Raw genomic sequence first — 19,345 nt, 5'->3', positions numbered from 1 at the left:
CCTCCTTTGTTTGTTTGTGTGTGTGTGTGCTTTTTTTTCCCTCTCTGTAATGCCATAATTCTTTTACAAATTCTTCACTATTTTCAACTTCCCCCTCAGAATATCTGCAAATAAGAGTATATTGGCTATCAATTTCTCTTTATTTTCCTATTTTCCTGATATGGCTGCTGCACAAAACTATAACTATTTCTAATCTCATTGTATGCTGGGCAGTAGAGTAATAAATGTTCTAAATTCTCATTATTTTCCTCACAGCACAAATATGTTTTCCCCATATTTTCTCTAGATTCTTAACGTTGTCTAGTCATTCATTTCTTTCTGCCATGCTTTTCTGTCCCAGTTATTTATTATTTCTTTCAGTTGTTTACCTTTAAGTGACTCAATTTTACTTAAGTTTATGTTTAATTCTTTCATTTTAGATTTGCATTATCCAGGGGGTTTTCTCGTTTTCATTCTGATCTATGGTTATCTCGTATAGGAGTCTAATTCCACCACTCTCAGGTAGCCTATCTGTTTCAGGTAGAATAGTTTATTCTTTCAAATCTCTTGATTAGCAGGAAGAGGCCCCTATTTCAGATCTTAATGCACAACTTGCTGTGTAACGTGTTGCTCTCAGGATTGTTCTATATAGTTGATTGTATACTTTTTGTAATTCATTTCATGTTTTCTTGTAGGGTTCCATGACTTCAATGGTAGGTATACATGAAGGATGGCATCGCTAATCCGTTCCAATACAATTTTCTTATTTTTCCCTTGCTACAGCTTTTATTGATGACTGCTGACGGACGATTAGTAGTAGTAGTTCAGCATTTATGTATGTGAAGGCTCTCAGCTCTAGTAGTGTGTGATGGATTTGCCATTGAAATATCTTCCTTGCTCCTTCTATCCATATTTTTCTTGAGTTTTTCAAGTTTCTTGTTTCTGTAATACCATATTGTAGGATGGTTGAACTTGTGTAATGTCTGTTGCCGAGAGGGCGGCGTGATTAGCGCCAATGTAGCCCGCGTGTCTGCAACTCACTTGTAGTCACGCCTCTGTATAGACTGGACGTGTAATAAAGCACTCTAGTGACACACGGGTTTCCTTCTGTTTCCTACATGGCGCAGTGAGTAGGATACATAAAGAATAATCATGTCAACACCAGGGAGACCATCTTTCACGGCAAGGAGGGAACGACGATCATCCAGGGGTGCCCACAGTACTCCTGTCGGAGTGGCGTCAAGATCACCAGCTCTGCAACATGTGGTTGCCAAGAGTCGAGATGCATTGCAAGCCCTTAACGACCGTTTGCCTACAATGGCGAGTGCATCTACAGAGCGGCCCCAGGGCCTGGCCCTACCGCTACCAGAGAAGTGTGCTTTGGAAATGTCATCAGCCTCCTACAGGACTTGGAAACGGTCCATGACACATTGGCTTAGGCTACATAAGCTTCAACCAGCGGATGCAGTTCAACACATCAGGCTTCATTGCTCCCTAGAGTTGCAACGTACGCTGGATACCAGGTATAGTGATTTACAGTGGGCTAACTTGTCTCCAGAAGGGGCTTTGGCCAAATGCTATAGGGGCCATGGTTCTGCGTGCATCGTACCAGGCTGTGCATTGAGTTGAGTTTTTTGTGTGTATGCAAGGGCGTGAGGAGTCCATTAGTGAATATTTTGCAAAGTGCTCTCAAAAGGCCATGAACTGTGGCTTCCAGTGCCCTAGCTGTCATTGTGATTTGTCTGAATATATGCTCATTAGAAAGCTTATGGTAGGTCTAAGGGATGAGATATTGAAAAGAGACCTTTACAGGTCATGTGATTCTGTTTGTAGTGTAGATGCCCTAAGGGCAGTGTGTGCAACATAAGAAGCAGTCCGCAAAGATGCATCCATGCCCCAGCACGACACATGGCATCAAGAGCCATGTGGAGACAGACCCCAGCCCCCCCCCCCCCCCACCCCGAGTGTGCAGCAATGAAGAGTAATGAGAGGGCCTCGGTTCCCATCAGTGCTCGTGTGTGGGAACTGCGGAGTGCAGCACGAGCCCAGAAAGGTGTTGTGCACCCAGTGAGAAAATAAACTTGAAATGGTTTTGTAGAAGCAAGAAGAAAATGGTAACACTGGGGGCAGACTACAACCCAGTATGCAGCCTACTATAAAAGTGGTAGTGTCTTCATCAGTGCATAGCCCTAGGCCTAAGGGTCACAGTCCTGTACAGGCTGTGGTAGACACTGGGGCCCAAGTGTGTGTTGCAGGCCCCAACCTGCTGCCGACCCTCGTTGAAAGGCCTACTCTTTCACGATGCTGTGGGGCCCTACGTGACGTTGCCAATATTAGATTGGAGTGTATGGGAACTGCCCCCCTTTGCGTTCAATATGGTAACAGGACAACCGTCCAAGAAGTGTACTTCATCAAGTCTGCGAGGTCATTCTTTCTTTCATTGGCTGCTTGCAAGGACCTTGCCCTCGTACCCCAGTCCTTTCCCCACCACTTACCAGTGTCAGCAAGCCTCACACTGGAGCATGAGGCACTCACCCCCATTGAGCAGTCCTTGCCTAAGCCCTCATCCATACCCTTCCCACCAGTGGAGGAGAACGTCCCAAAGTTGGAGCAGTGGCTCTTGCGCCATTTTTCGTCATCGACATTCAATACAGAAAGGGAGCCCCTCCCTGTCATGGAGGGTAAGCCGCACCATATTCATCTACTGCCAGGGGCAACCCCCTATGCATGCCACACCCCAGCATCTGTGCCAAAGCATTGGGAATCAGAAGTGAAGTTGCAGTTGGACCAGGACATCAAGAAAGGCATCATCGAGGAGGTACCGACTGGTGAAGCAACAGAATGGTGTGTGAGGATGGTCATTGTTGCCAAGAAGTCAGGTCAGCCCAGCCGCACCGTGGACTTTCAATGCCTCAATGCCTCCTGCAGGAGAGAGACGCATCACACCCCTGCTCCTTTCGACATGATCTCAGGGGTACCCTTACATTCCTTTAAGACGGTGGCAGATGCGCATTGGGGTTTCCACCAGGTGGAGTTAGATGAAGAAAGCCGCAAACTCACAACCTTTATCAATCCCTGGGGGCGTTATCGGTACAGAAGAACACCCATGGGACACTATTCAGCTTCAGATGCCTGCACCAAGAGGTTTGATGACGCCATCAAGGACATTCCCCAAAAACACAAGTGTGTGGATGATACTCTTCTATATGACAACAGCGTCGAAGAGGCCTTCTGGCACACATATAATTTCTTGGACACATGTGCCAAAAAGGGAATAACCCTCAAGCCAGAGAAATTCAGCTTCTGCCAAAGAGAAGTGAGCTTTGTCGGATTCCAGCTGGGATGGGATTCCTATAGGCCCACAGAGGAGAGTCTAGCTGCCATACGGAGATTCCCTATGCCTGACAACCCCTCGGTCACTGACATCAGGTCATGGTTTGGCTTTGTCAACCAGTTGGCACCCTTCCTGGCCACTGCCCCGCTGATGGAACCCTTCAGAGACCTCCTGAAGAAGTCTGCAAGCAAGAATGTCTACTTGGATAACAACCTACAAGAGAGATTCCACCAAGCACAGGAGGCCATATGCAAGCTGGCCAAGGATGGGCTGGTATACTATGACAAGACCCGACCTACGGCAGCCCTAACAGATTGGAGCAGTGGTGGGATCGGGTTTGTTATTCTGCAGCAGTACTGTGCTTGTACCTCAGCTGATGTCCCATTCTGCTGCAAGGGTGGTTGGCGTATTGCCCTATGTGGGAGCCGTCACTTGTCACAAGCTGAAGCTGGGTATGCTGCTGTTGAGGGAGAGGCCTTAGCTGTCACGTGGTACCTCAAGAAGGCCAGGCTACTCCTGTTGGGCTGCCCCAACTTATTGATCGTGACTGACCACCGCCCGCTGGTCAAGCTCCTGGGTGATAGAGAGCTGAAGGATATACTGAACCCAAGACTCTTCCTTCTCAAGGAGAAAACCCTGCAATACAGGTTCCAGGTAAGATACCTACCAGGGAAGAGGAACTGCGCTGCTGACTTCATATCATGTTTCCCTGCTCTCCATTGTGAACCAGACGACAAGGACTCTCAACTTGAAGAGGATATGACTGCTGCCCTTGTCGCTGCTTCAGCCACTGCCCTTGATCAAGAATGCCTCATACTTGATGAGGAGAGGGTCAAAGTAGCAGCCTCTAAAGACCCTGTATACCAGTTGTTGGTAGCTAAAGTGGCAGCAAATTACTGGCGCCCACAGAAGGCGCAGGAGTTGGCCTGCCTACATCAGTTCTACGCAGTTAGGGACAGGTTATCTATGGTAGAAGACCTGATAGTCTACACTTATCAGCAAGGATGCCCACGTCTGCCCATCCTAAAGGAACTTCGCCTTCAAGTCATCACAGGCCTTCGCGCAGGACATCAGGGGGTGGATACCATGCTCCGCAGGGCTAGGCAATCAGTTTACTGGCCAGGCATGGAAGGTGACCTGCAGAGCCACAGGGATGGATATGCCTCTTGTGATATACATGCTCCATCACAACCTGCTGAACCATTAGTACTCACAGCACCCCCAGAATACCCATTCCAGTCAACGGTGGTGGACATGCTACAGTTGGAGGGCCATATGTACAGTGGTGCTCAAATCTCATGCGACATGATTCATTTTGTATCGTTCAGAATCTCAGGCTCAACGTGATGTTGCCAAGTAGTGTTATACTTATTTTTCTAATGTCATACATGTCGAAAAGTTTGTGAATTCACAGCTAGCCATATTTTCCCTATGGTTATATAAATATGATCCCTTTTATGCATTGGTATAATTCGTAATCTGTATGATTTGAACTGATTTTCTTTTTATAAGCTGCTAAGTTCAAAGTGCGGTGTGATAAGGTTAGCTGTGCCATCAATGAAAGCTCGCTTTACATGCTCCTCGGACTGGTCAACATAACTACGTCTGCTGCATTATGACAGTAGATCTAATAAGCTCAACAGTCATAACAACATTTTCAACATAGGAATATGAATTAAAACAAGTTTTCTTTGAATGTTGAAGCTTTTGGCTGTGTTTAAGCCGCCTGTAGTTGCAAAATGTTTTATAGGCCTACAAAAATAATCTAAACCTTCTGAGATATAATCTGTTATTAATGAATTTATTTGTAGAGATTATCTGTTTTTTGACGAGTACAATAGGGATATGAATTACAACCAGTTTTCTTTGAATGTTGAAGTTTTAGGCTGCGTTTAAGCTGCCTATATGTTGCAAAATTATTTATAGGCCTAAAAGAATAATCTAAGCCTTATAAGATGTAATGTTACTAATGTTTTTATTTGTAGAGATTACCTGTTCTTTGAGGAATAAAAGGTGATGATTTTGATTGTATGGAGAAGATGACTATTAATCAAAATATCATAAGTATTAATATCAAGGCGTATGGAACACTTGTTTTTCAACTGGTTTAAAATATTATTTTCTTAAAAGTCCTTCTCCTCACTTTTGGTGTATAATTTATTCTTTCATAAGGTATCTTTCATAAGGTCATTTGAAGAACAAGAATGTGTAGATAACCTCATTTGCCTTCCGGCTAGAAATTGTTAATAGAGAGACGTGACTGTTAATTGTAAAGTAAAGAAATCTAACACCTAGGCCTAGGAACAATATCTTGGCTTTGACAAAAGAATAATAGCATAGGCGAATATGCGCTAGTATGCCATAATTTTTTAAATATTTAAGAATTATAACAATTAATTATGTATGAAAATCCAAATATTCCTCTAACACATATAAAGTAAGTGTTTTCAAGATAATTTAATTTTCGCTACTCAGTGTAGACCTTCTTATGTTGCACCAGGTGGTTATTGTTGCACCGACACTAATGATACGTCACACACGTTGCTATCGGTGGGCGCATTCTACTTTTGTATATAGTACATATTTACATTTTTTTCAGCATTGAGGTGTAAAAGCAATCAAATAGGACTAATTCAAATTTTATGTTAGCTTTGGAAGCATTATTAGTGTTATGACAATTTTTTTCGTGTCTTTTTTATTTAACATTTGAACTGATGCTTGATGACGACTTCAATTTGGTCAAATGCTTCAGCGATGTGTGAACGAAAGTTTTGAAAATGTTTCAAAAGAGTTTTTTCTGAAATTTGCTACCCATGACATTTTCTTACAGTTTTGACATATATAACAGATTTCACTCTTATGAAACATATTATGTCCATATTGTATGTAATAATTGCGTTTCTGCATTGAAATAATAGACAAATATGGAGCATGCTAGGTTGCCAATTAGTGAATTTTGAACGAAATCCTATGGAGTCATGTCGCATGAGATTTGAGCATCACTGTACATGGCCTATGCAGACAGGCTGGAAGTCGCACACTTTCCACATGGTACAACGTCATCAAGAATCATATCAGTGTTGAGGACGTACTTCACAAGATGGGGAGCACCAGAGCTAATCTCGACAGATGGGGGCACAAACCTCATCAGCTAAGAGACCACATCATTCTTCAGAAAATGGGGGGTTACTGTACGCCTTTCATCAGCCCATTAGCCCCAGTCCAATGGAAGGGCTGAAGCAGCAGTCAAGACCGCCAAGAGGATCATCAGGGCAAATATATGCAAAGGAGGCAGCCTCGATTGCAACAAGGCATCTCTGGCAATTCTTCAGTACCTCAACACCCCTCCTAAGGGGTTCGACAAGTCACCAGCACAGATTGCCATTGGTAGGCAACTCAGAGATGGAGTGCCAACGCCCAGACAGCATTACAAGGTGGAGAGACACTGGGACGAGATCATCCAGAAGAGGGAACTACAAATGGCAGAGTCCCAAAAGGAGACCCAACCACTTGCTGGGACCAGGGAGCTTCTACCCCTTGTTGTAGGCTGCAGGGTAAGAGTGCAGGATCCTGTAACCAAAACCTTGGACTGATCTGGGTTGGTAGTGGAGTCCAAGGGCCACCGACAGTATCTCATTAGGCTGGATGGAAGCAGTCGAGTGTCACTCAGAAACAGGAAGCACCTGAAAGTGATAAAACGTCAGTCCCGAACATCGTCAGCCACTTCCCCACGCCCGGACCCCGCTCCACCTCGTCCAAAAAGGCGGACAATACAACCCTCATGGATGGGCGAGTATGTTATGGGTGATGTTGAGTGTTAACCCATGCTCATGCTCATGCCACTGTAAAATTGTCCTATATTGTCCCCCGTGTTTTTCTTGTCTTCTATTTTTGATAAGCCGAACTGGCTACAATTAATTTTTGCAGACATATTTTTATGCATATTCATGTTGCTGCCATGCATGTCAATTTATGCTGTGATACCTGTGCATTAAACATTGCATTTTTCCTATAAGATTTTTTTCTTGCATATTTTCTTTGCATATTAAATGTAAATAAATGATTATTTACATTTAATATTATGCCATTCTGCCATGCCATAATCTTAGGGGGGGGATGTAGGATGGTTGAACTTGTGTAAAGTCTGTTGCCGAGAGGGCGGCGCGATTGGCACCAATGTAGCCCGCGTGTCTGCAACTCACTTGCAGTCACACCTCTGTATAGACTGGACGTGTAATAAAGCACTCTATAACTGATTCACTTAAGGTAGATTCTCGGATGAGCCTTATTCTTACGAGAACGTTTGTTTGGTGGCTGCTGATTGGCTGGTACCAGGAGGTAGCAGCCCCAGCCAATCAGCGCCGCCAAACTAACGTCTCGTAGGCATAGGGCTCAACCAAGAATCTACCTTAAGTGAATCAGTTATAGTGACACACGGGTTTCCTTCTGTTTCCTACACATATGTTTGTTATAAAGTTAGTTGCCTGGCCAAGCGAGACTTTGTGTTGGTAGGGTTTGCCTATGTAGCAGCTCTCGATTTCGTTCCAATCTTGCTTGTGCTTGTGATAGTTTCAGTTTAATGTGCTTTTGGTTCCATGTGCTTATGGTTCCACGTGCTTTTGCCAAATCTCTCATAACTTAACTGCTCAAATATTGTTGTCTCTAGAAATATATTAAGAAACGCTCTAATTCTCATTTTCGTCACATTGCAAACATTTGTTTGTTTTTCACCTTTCAATCTTTTCCTGCTGCTGGTTCTAACCTATCTAATCTAGCTCTTATTAATATGATTTTTTCTGTTATCTTTTCTGGGTTTTTTTCTCTTATGCCTTTGTGAATTTCCTATAGACCTTCAAAGTTGGATTTTAATTTTCTCTCTCTTCCCCTACCTTTCCGTCTCAACTGCTTATGTTTCCTTGCATTTTTTTTCCCTTTAGTTGCCCAATCATACTTACATTTGTAAATTCTTTGATTGACAATACCAAGGCGTTCTTTCGTTTTCATACACGTTCATGGTAAACTCACAAAGGAGACTATTCCTGTTACTGTTAGAGTATGAACTGAATTGAATTGAATATAGAATTTAGGCAAAAGGCCAGGCACTGGGATCTACGAGGTCATTCAGAGGTGAAACGGAAACTGACAGTAATAGGTTTGAAAGGTGTAACAGTAGGAAAGTCTCGCACTTGCACTATAAATCAATTGTTAGAAGAGGGTGGAGAATAAGATGGAAGAAAGAGAATATAAAAGGAGGTACAGTGAAAGGAACAAAAGGGGTTGCAGCTAGGGGTCGAAGGCACGCTGCAAGAACCTCAAGTTAAGAGTGTGTTGCAGATCAAGTGGTTTGTTTTTCATATCTGATTAGGCGCCTAATTTTGCATAACATGAATTAGCTAGAGACCAGCTGTGTTATGTTACTGACTAGACCTAGCATTCATTGTTAGTAAAGCTGCTTGACTAACGAGTCCAGCAAACGGAGTGAGTGAATGAATGAATTGATGCTACATCTATGGATTTAAAGCTAGGTTTGTGTTTTTTTATAATGTTCACAAACCTGCGTTTGTCTTATTGACTATATCATAGGTTATTAAATGTCCTTGTCTAAATGTATCTTTATTATACTGTTCAAATTGTACAACATCTTACACCAAATTTGACAGAAGAACTCGTGTTTATAGCACCATATTGAATAGTTATCCTATTTCACATTTATACAGAACCACATTATTTTGGTTTATGAGGATAAACATTAATCTTTTCCCACTTCTGCCTTTAACGATATATATGCCATGATATGTACTGCGAGTTGTATGAGGTTTCAGAAGCTGTTATGTTGCTTTCAAAAGTTTCTCGTTCCAGGTTATTGAGCCATCCGCGTCCTGAGGTCAAAAGTTTTGGTCGGGTATTCTATGTCTTCACCACGAGGCCAGTCTCGCATGCATAGCTGGAAAGAAAAAGTTATTCTTGGAAAATATCATTTTTAAACGACAAATAAGGCCTGATAGAACGCCCAAACATACAAACGCAGCAAGCAAAGCAAAGAGCAGATTTAAATGATCACCTTTTCAATAGCCTCATCAAATTACCGTAAGATTAATCGGCATTACAGAGAAAATTAACTATAGTGAAACATTGGTATAATCAAGTTTCACATGAAACCATTATTATTATTATTATTATTATTATTATTATTATTATTATTATTATTATTATTATTATTCAGAAGATAAACCCCTATCCAAATGGAACATGCCCACCACAGGGGCCATTAACTTGGAAATCAAGCTTCCGAAGAATACGGTGTTCGTTTGAAAGAAGTCACAAAAGGCAACAGGAAATGCAGAAAGAAGACACCAGTTATCAGGAAAAACAAAAAAGGTGATTTGGCTATAGTTTGTACGAGCCTAGCTTTTGTAATCTTAAACCGTATTATCATCATGAGGCGTTTAACGAGATCATCTAGAATCATAACTAATTCTGACAGGTATGTCTTTAGATGGGGAGTGAAAACTCACAAGAAAAAATGAAGAAGTTTCACAAATCCGGAGGAGGAGCTTGAACGTTAAGTCAGAAAGCAAGCTTAGTGATGTTGCAAAGAGCTATTCATTAACTCTGCTAACAGTACACCAGGCAAGGTAGGATGTAGGCCGTAATTTTATACTCATGATTAATCTTACACAATATGATAATCAGGTATAGATGGGTCATTTTACACAAAAACGGTAAACTCATTATATAGAAGTAGTCTTATAAGTGGTGAGTATTTTCTTTGAAAACTCGCGAATATGAGAAGTATTTGGATCTGATAAAAATGTCTTTAGTTGAGAGTTGTTAAACCTAAAATATTCGACAAGTTGATTATTATCTATTGCCCTAGGCAAATCCATCGGGAGTTTAACCGAGGAAGCCTGGTATGAGGTTTCAGTGCTGTAAAGTTTTTCTCAAAATAATTTTGATTGATGAAGGAGATTGCAGCAGAAGTCTCTGTCGACTCTATCATGTTTGTTAAAGTACTAATGTTGGTCCTAAGCATATATGTATGCATGCATATATATATATATATATATATATATATATATATATATATATATATATGTGTGTGTGTGTGCATATTATAACTTTCATTATTTTTTTTCTTTATCGCATCTTGCTTCTCTTAAATTATTGGTATCGCATTTTCACGACATATAATATTTATTATATTATATATTATATATTATATATATATATATATATATATATATATATAGACATATATATATAGAATATATATATTAATTTTATTATTTTTTAAATATATATATATATAGATATATTATATATATATATATTTATATATATGTAGAATTATGTATATATGTATATATATATTATATATGATATATATATATATATATATATATACATGGAATACACTTGCTTTATTAATTAAAGAAATGCAGGTGTTGGTGCTGTTTTTGGAATTAACTGCTATTTTAAAGAGTTAAAAGTGTTTGTCTACCGGAAACTATCCATATATGTACCCTATTAAGATTAGCACCACAGCCCCCCTAGCCCCTTGGTAAATATGCTGGGAGCGCCCATGGTCCTAAGTCCTGGTAAATAAAGAGAGGATTCAGAACAGTTGCTGAAACAGCCTTTGGAGCCAATGACCAAAGGGTCATATTGGCACCCCAAAGGATTACCGATTGAAGTAAGAATTCACAGCCTTTCACATCACGACTGAACTCACTAGTTATCATTGGAGCAGCCCTCGTCGTTCCACAGGTAACCTTCTTTCTTGCGCATCTCGACACAGTCTTCTGAGCTGAAGATTCCGCCGTTGTTGGGCTCTCCACTGGCAAATCTGAGTAAAGACAATAGAGATGTATGAAAGGGAAAGTCAGGCACTGTGACCAGGAAAAGAATTTGTTTCAATAAGGAACTGGCAATGGAATCTTACGCCTTGTAACTGGAGTTTTCCCCTGAAGACCAAACAAAGGTTCCTTCTTTGGCTCTGTCATTGTAACCAATCCAGGTGTTGTCGCGCACAAGACCTTCGAAGGAATGGAAAATGTTATTGAGTCACGGGTGATTCCATGAGATGCCCAAAGATTAAGATGAAAAACTGTGAAATTTCAAAGAAAGCTTAAAAAGAACAAATTTAATCAGAAAAAAACCTCCAATGATAATGCAGGCCAGGATCTCAAAACAAATATGACCTCTGAGAATGCAAAAGGTGCCCGCCTGGTGGCCCATATTTTGGGCAAGAGTAGGACGTATAATATACACATTTCCATTTGCAGTCAGGGTGATTATGGTTGTAATTTTTTTGTGTGAAGGTAGCCTACAAGAATTTCTTCCATGGAATAACTGTTATGTTGTGAATAACTGGCAACTATTATTTCAGCAATGAAAACATTTCCTGGTTTTATAAGATTTAGACAAGTTTCATTTGCCCCTCTGGTTTAATGCTTTGCTGATTCATGAAAAAAGTTTGAAGTGACAATATAGCATTTAGTGTAATGTAACATTATTATTAATTTTATGGGTATATTATAACTTTCAAGAGTAATTAAGTACTAACTTTTAAGGTAGTTTTGCTCAGCTGAGGAGCTGATCGTGACGTAGGAACCACCGATATTCTTGCAATACTTTTCTCCCGATTCCCAGGAGCCTTTGACTGAAGAAACGAGGTAGCAGGAGTCAGCAAATCTCGACCATCCATTAGGACAGACGAAGACTGGAGCAGGTGTTGTGGTGGTGGTAGTGGTGGAAGTTGTGGTAGTGGTAGTGGTAGGTGCAGTTGTGGTACTGGTAGTGGTAGGTGCAGTTGTGGTACTTGTGGTGGTGGGTGCAGCTGTGGTAGTAGTCATAGGTTCATTGTCAACAACTGGTACTTTCTGTTCTGAGTTGTTGACCTCTCCGTTGTTACCACAGCCTTGATTTGTTGTTTCTTCAGGTGCCTCTGTCACTCTGACACTGGTTGTGGTTGTTTCTGCTTCAGGAGAAGTTGTGATTACTTCTGGAGATGTTGCAGGTTCAGGGACAGCAGATGACACTTTAGTTGCTACATTATTATTTCCTGACTCTGATTCATCAGAGGATTCTGATACATCTGAACTTGTAGTAGTAGTAATAGTAATAGTAGTAGTAACCTCTTCGGGTGTAACTGTTTCTGAGGTGATCCACAAAGTACTAGTTTTAATTGCACTGCCATTTTCCATAGTGGAGGCTGCCGAAGTAGTTGTTTTTTCACCTATAACTGTTGTTGATTCAGTTGTTATTCCATTGCTGGTGGTACCTGTTCCTGAGGTATTTTCTCCATATGAAACTGAAGAACCAGAGGCAGATGTGAATTCAGAAGCTGTGACGGAGGATCCTGTTCCAGCTGTTGTTTCAAAACCTGTAACATATTCTCCAGAAGCTGTTGTTATTCCATTGCTAGTGGTACCTGTTCCTGAGGTATTTTCTCCATATGAAACTGAAGAACCAGAGGCAGATGTGAAATCAATGGCTGTGACGGAGGATCCTGTTCCAGCTGTTGTTTCAAAACCTAAGTTAACTATCCTTCCTAGAGAACTGTTGTTGATTCATTGCTAGTGGTACCTGTTCCTGAGTATTTTCTCCTATGGATGAAACTGAAGAACCAGAGGCAGATGTGAAATCATTGCTGTGACGGAGGAATCCTGTTCCAGCTGTCGTTTCAAACCTTTAACATATTCCCAAGAAGCTGTTGTTAAATTCCATTGCTAGTGGTACCTGTTCCTGAGGTATTTTTCTCATATGAAACTGACGAACCAAGGCCGATGTGGAAATCAGTGGCCTGTGACAGAGGATCCTGTTCCAGCGTTGTTTCAAACCTTGTAACATATCTTTCCAAAAGCCTGTTGTTATTCCAATTGCTATAAGGTTACTGTTCCTGAGGTATTTTCTCCATAAATGAAAAACTTGAAGAACCAGTGTAGTATGTTGAAATTCAGTGGCTGTTGACCGGAGGATCCTTGTTCCAGCTGTTCGGTTTCAAAACCTGTAAACATTTCCCAGAAGCCTGTTTTGTTATTCCTTGCTAGTGGTACCAGTTCCTGAGGTATTTTCTCCTATGAAACTGAAGAAACCGTGGTAGAATGTGAAATCAAGTGGCTGTGAAACCCGGAGGATCCTGTTCCTCTGTTGTTTCAAAACCTGGTAACATATTCTCTCAGAAGCTGTTGGTTTAAATTCCCTTGCTAGTGTACCTGTTCCTGAGGTATTTTCCTCCCATATGAAACGGGAAGAATCCAGGATGCAGATGTGAAATCAGTGGCTTGTGGACTGGTGCTTCCTGTTCCAAGCTTGTTGTTTCAAAACCTGTAACATATTCTCCAGAAGCTGTTGTTATTCCATTGCTGGTGGTACCTGTTCCTGAGGTATTTTCTCCATATGAAACTGAAGAAACAGAGAACAGGAGATGTGAAATCAAAGAATTGCTGGTGTACGGAGGATCCTGTTCCAGCTGTTGTTTCAAAACCTGTAACATATAAACCTTATCCAGAAGCTGTTGTTATTCCATTGCTGGTGGTACCTGTTCCTGAGTTATTTTCTTTTCCATAGAAATGAAGAACCAGAGGCAGATTTGAATTAGGAAGCGTAACGGAGGATCCTGTTCCGCTGTTGTTTCAAAAAACCGTTAAACATATTCTCCAGAAGCTGTTGTTATCCTTACTGGGTGTACCTGTTCCTGGAAGTATTTTTCTCCAAAATATGAAAACTGGAAGAACCAGAGGCAAGAATGTGAAAATTCAGAAGCTGTAACGGAGGATCCTGTTCCAGCTGTTGTTTCAAAACTGTAACATATCTCCAGAAGCTGTTGTTATTCCATTATGGTGGTACCGTTCCTGAGGTATTTTTCTCCATATGAAACTGAAGAACCAGAGGCAGATGTGATTCAGAAGCTGTAACGGAGGATCCTGTTCCAGCTGTTGTTTCAAAACCTGTAACATATTCTCCAGAAGCTGTTGTTATTCCATTACTGGTGGTACCTGTTCCTGAGGTATTTTCTCCATATGAAACTGAAGAACCAGAGGCAGATGTGAATTCAGAAGCTGTAACGGAGGATCCTGTTCCAGCTGTTGTTTCAAAACCTGTAACATATTCTCCAGAAGCTGTTGTTATTCCATTACTGGTGGTACCTGTTCCTGAGGTATTTTCTCCATATGAAACTGAAGAACCAGAGGCAGATGTGAATTCAGAAGCTGTAACGGAGGATCCTGTTCCAGCTGTTGTTTCAAAACCTGTAACATATTCTCCAGAAGCTGTTGTTATTCCATTACTGGTGGTACCTGTTCCTGAGGTATTTTTCTCCATGAAAAACTGAAGAAACCAAGGCAGATGTGAATTCAGAAGCTGTAACGGAGGATCCTTTTCCAGCTGTTGTTTTCAAAACCTGTAACAATATTCTCCAGAACTGTTGTTTATTCCATTGCTGGTGGTACCTGTTCCTGAGTATTTTCTCCATATGAAAATTAAGAAACCAGAGGCAGATGTTGAATTCAAGAACTGTGACGGAGGATCCTGTTCCAGCTGTTGTTTCAAAACCTGTAACATATTCTCCAGAAGCTGTTGTTATTCCATTGCTGGTGGTACCTGTTCCTGAGGTATTTTCTCCATATGAAACTGAAGAACCAGAGGCAGATGTGAATTCAGAAGCTGTAACGGATGATCCTGTTCCAGCTGTCGTTTCAAAACCTGTAACATATTTCTCCAAAGCTGTTTGTTATTCCATTACTGGTGGTACCTGTTCCTGAGGTATTTTCTCCATATGAAACTGAAGAACCAGAGGCAGATGTGAATTCAGAAGCTGTGACGGAGGATCCTGTTCCAGCTGTTGTTTCAAAACCTGTAACATATTCTCCAGAAGCTGTTTGTTATTTCCATTTACCTGGTGGTACCTTTGTTTCCTGAGGTATTTTCTCCATTATTGAAAACTGAAGAACCAAGGGCTATGAATGTGTTAATTCATGTAAGCTGTTAACGGAGGATCCTGTTCCAGCTGTTGTTTTTCAAAACCTGTAACATATTCTCCAGAAGCCTCTTGTTAATTCCATTACTTGGTGGTTACCTTCCTGAGGTATTTTTTCTCCTATGAACTGTAAGAAACCAGAGGCATGATGTAATTCAGAAGCTGGTAATGGAGGGATCCTGTTCCAGCTGTTTGTTTTCAAAAACCTGTTAAACATATTCTCCAGAAAGCTAGTTGTTATTCCATTACTGGTGGTACCGTTTCCTGAGGGTAAAAATTTTCTCCATATGAAAACGAAGAACCAGAGCAGATGGTGAAAATCAGTGGCTGTGATGGACGATCCTGTTCCAGCTGTCGTTTCAAAACCTGTACCATATTCTCCAGAAGCTGTTGTTATTCCATTGCTGGCGGTACCTGTTCCTGAGGTATTTTCTCCATATGAAACTGAAGAACCAGAGGCAGATGTGAAATCAATATCTGTGACGAGGATCCTGTTCCAGCTGTCGTTTCAAAACCTGTAACATATTCTCCAGAAGCTGTTGTTATTCCATTGCTGGTGGTACCTGTTCCTGAGGTATTTTCTCCATATGAAACTGAAGACCCAGAGGCAGATGTGAATTCAGAAGCTGTAATGGAGGATCCTGTTCCAGCTGTTGTTTCAAAACCTGTAACATATTCTCCAGAAGCTGTTGTTATTCCATTGCTGGTGGTACCTGTTCCTGAGGTATTTTCTCCATATGAAACAGAGGAACCAGAGGTAGATGTGAATTCAGTGGCTGTGACTGAGGATCCTGTCTCATAGGTTGTTTCAGCTTGGGAGGTTATGTAATAACTACCAGTAGATGATACTTCTGTGGCATATGATTCCTCGGTCCCACTCGTGGAGGAGGTCTGAAGTGTGACTGGATATGAATCGCAGATGCCGCTCTCCTCTCGAAAGCTTGCTAGGAGATCTTCATCTGTTGAGAACCATTCCTGCTTTAATATTTCGCTCATAGTTTTCTTCCTGGTATTTTCCAAGAGGAATATTCTTAATTTTTTTTAAAACATTGCATCTTGAAAACTTTTAATCACCTACCTGATGCTGATTCAATAAGACTGCATGAGACGCCAGCGTTGGTGTACTGCATTTCCACCATGAGTCCTAATGGCGAGAGTGCGGGTGGCCTCTTGTAGACAGATCCTGCTGACCAAGTCTTAAACAGAGAATAGTAAGGTAACATATTCACATTCATCTTTTAGAAACCCTCAACAAACCATTAAATTTTAGGAACTCTGAATAGGAATGATCATTCATTTTCTCTCACACCTTAAAGTAATGGCCTGCGAATACATTTCCTGGCTTCTTATGGAGTATACTGTTGTAGAACTTTACAAAAAGAAGCCAATCTTTGTGGTAAAGTTAAAGCCATGCAAGACAATTTAGTGTTTGTTGTTGTTATGAGTTTATTTGACTTCAAATCTACAAAAAAATATAGAAAAATGTGGTAGCTGTTTGCTAAAAGATGACAGAAAACTTGCTTATGTAACTCAAAGGATACAAAATAGGTTGTTATTGTAGAATAATCCTAGGTAGCTGTACTGTTAGTATTTTTCTATTTTTCTTTGTGATTCTGTGATGTAGGAAAATACCTTGTTCTTGGCATATTATTGCTCCAAGAAAGAGACTAAATTGTTTTCACTATATACGAAAGAATTACTAGCTCACTCGAATTATATTTGAGGTATTAAATACTTGCTTCTATGTCATCGCTTCCTACCTGACATTCTTCCAGTAGAATGTGTATGGCAGATCAATAATTTAGATGAAAATGGATAGTACGTCTTACTCAGGAACATGCAGAGGTACCTTTAGACTTGTGAGGTCTGTGGCCAGTTTTTCAACACTGATTTTTAGGCGGGAGCGGCACTGGGTTACAATTGGACCTAACAGTAAAGATAGTAGGGGTAAAATGGGAGTAAATTTACCTGTGTGTCCCCGGGGCATGTTGAGTCGCAGGTCACCTGTGGGACTTCACCTGAGAAGTCTAATGAGATGGTCTCACCGCACACCTGTGACGTCACGTCCTCCCTGAGAGATGCACAGGACCCCAGCTACAAAAGGGGGCGAAGTTTTAGATAGATTAATAGATTACTTGGTTTAATGTACAATCTGGCCGTCTAAAAATGGTGTTTGTTCCTTTTTTTATATAAAGTGGGTAATTACATGCCTTCTCATTTTTGCTATGGGTGTTTTCTTGAGTAGAATAAAATATAAGAATGTCTGCTTTAGCACTGCTCAAAAACTATGTAGGTCATACTTATGATCTCTTTAGCAGATTAAAATCATATGAACTGATTTCACCATAGCGAGAGAATTTAGAAGTTAACCAGGATTAAGCTAGGTTAGAGAGGAAGTTAAAGTTGGCTAAAATATTTGGTAAATCGTCTTAGTTCAGCTCACCAGTTTGGTAGGCTTTTCCTCAAGTGGATGCTAAAAGGACTTATTTCTAGGTCATAATTTTGGTGATTTTTCAAAATTTGTGGTAAAATTCAAGAGCCATGACCATTAACAATTTTAAAACACAGACGACCTGTTTACCAGTTCAGAGACACACTACACAATATTTTCATCAACAAAATATCTCATACTTGACACATCAAGAAAAATATGTAAAAGGTGTAGATCTCCTTATAGAAGTGAGGTAACATTGAAGAGTACATGGACTCATTCAAGCCCCAAGTAAACAGAAAAGGGATATCCTTTGCTTAAAAGAAGAAATTCGAATGAATGTCTTCCCATCAGGCACCCTGAGGTTTACCGTTGACTGAAAGCCAGCACAAGGAAGAGAAGCTGGGAGACCTGCATCTTCTCTGAGGTGGGGAGGAAGAGGAACTTGCCTCGGTTGAGCTAACCACCACTTTATATATGCCAGTTCCCCTCCACTCACATGATTAGCTCAACATACGAGCGGTCTTCAGTGAAATGTGTTCTTACTTGTCAAGTGGTATAGATGTCATTCATATTATTTGACTTGTAATCAAGGGTTTCTATGGGCAGTAATTTTGTCTCATTATCAGTAATTTGCTTTACAAATATACTGTACTATAGCTTCTTGGTAAATTTAGTGATCATGTTTAACATTGAAATTTTGGGTCAAAATTGTAACTATATATTTCCTACTACATGCATAGTTGTACCCTCCCTCTCTCTCTCTCTCTCTCTCTCTCTCATTCTCATGCTCGCAATATTTATATCCTATATTCGTCTTTTCACTCATTTTTTTGGAACATTTTCGTAAATTTCATTTTAACTAATACAAAATGTATTGTTTTTTTTATTAAAATTTGCCTTGACAAGGCACAGTGCCTAAATCTTTAGTCTATTTTTTCGGGATGTTACTAAGTCGCATATGCCGCCTTGTTTTTCAAAATGTATTGTTTTCTGACTGAATCATCTGCTGACCACGTGTGTTCCTCCAAGGTGTGACTGCCTTAAATCTCTAATCTTGCCTTCAGACGTTTTTTCATTTCTGTAGAGTGAATTACAAGATTATGCTAATCTTGTAATAAGCCGATATTTATTGAAGCCACGTGGACCAGGAATGTTAATCTTCACCCTGGATTATCCCTGGATCCTTTGTCCTTGTCTTTTTTGTTTAAAGAAAATGTTGCCCAGATTAACAAACTGTAACCCTGAATCCCCTCCTTTTTTTGTATATAAAGCTCTATCAACTTCTTTTGTATTTAGTGTGAACTTGAAAATGTAGAATAAACTACTAAAGTAGTTGTTCCAAGTCCCGGTTTTCACTCACTTTCTTATGTAGATTTTGTGATATTCTCAAGCATGCGTTCCTTCACATTGCATTGGATATATATATATATATATATATATATATATATATATATATATATATATATATTATATAATATATATATATATATATACATATGATATTAGTAGTTAGGAAGGGTATGCTCTGAAAAATAAAAAAGAAGGGAGAGAGGGACAGGAGTGTTGATTGATTATCTGGCATCGCACTACCAAGATCACAAAAGAGTACAGAGAAATG

The 19,345-nt window shown here is 40.4% G+C and overlaps 1 protein-coding gene across 1 annotated transcript; it reads right to left on the bottom strand.

Annotated features, from left to right (window-relative positions):
- Nucleotides 1–11,044: 11,044 nt before the first annotated feature.
- On the bottom strand, nt 11,045–12,519 carry LOC135202793 (integumentary mucin C.1-like). The gene is made up of 3 exons (XM_064232253.1): nt 11,880–12,519; nt 11,256–11,349; nt 11,045–11,159 (listed from the first exon to the last, which is right to left on the bottom strand). The coding sequence occupies exons 1-3, from the start codon at nt 12,517–12,519 to the stop codon at nt 11,045–11,047; spliced, it is 849 nt and encodes a 282-aa protein (XP_064088323.1).
- Nucleotides 12,520–19,345: the final 6,826 nt, after the last annotated feature.

Source organism: Macrobrachium nipponense, chromosome 33 (assembly GCF_015104395.2).
Source record: "Macrobrachium nipponense isolate FS-2020 chromosome 33, ASM1510439v2, whole genome shotgun sequence".
In the NCBI taxonomy this organism is placed as follows: Eukaryota; Metazoa; Arthropoda; class Malacostraca; order Decapoda; family Palaemonidae; genus Macrobrachium; species Macrobrachium nipponense.
The sequence above is the reverse complement of the archived record's forward strand: the minus strand, read 5'-3'. Positions and strand labels throughout refer to the sequence as shown.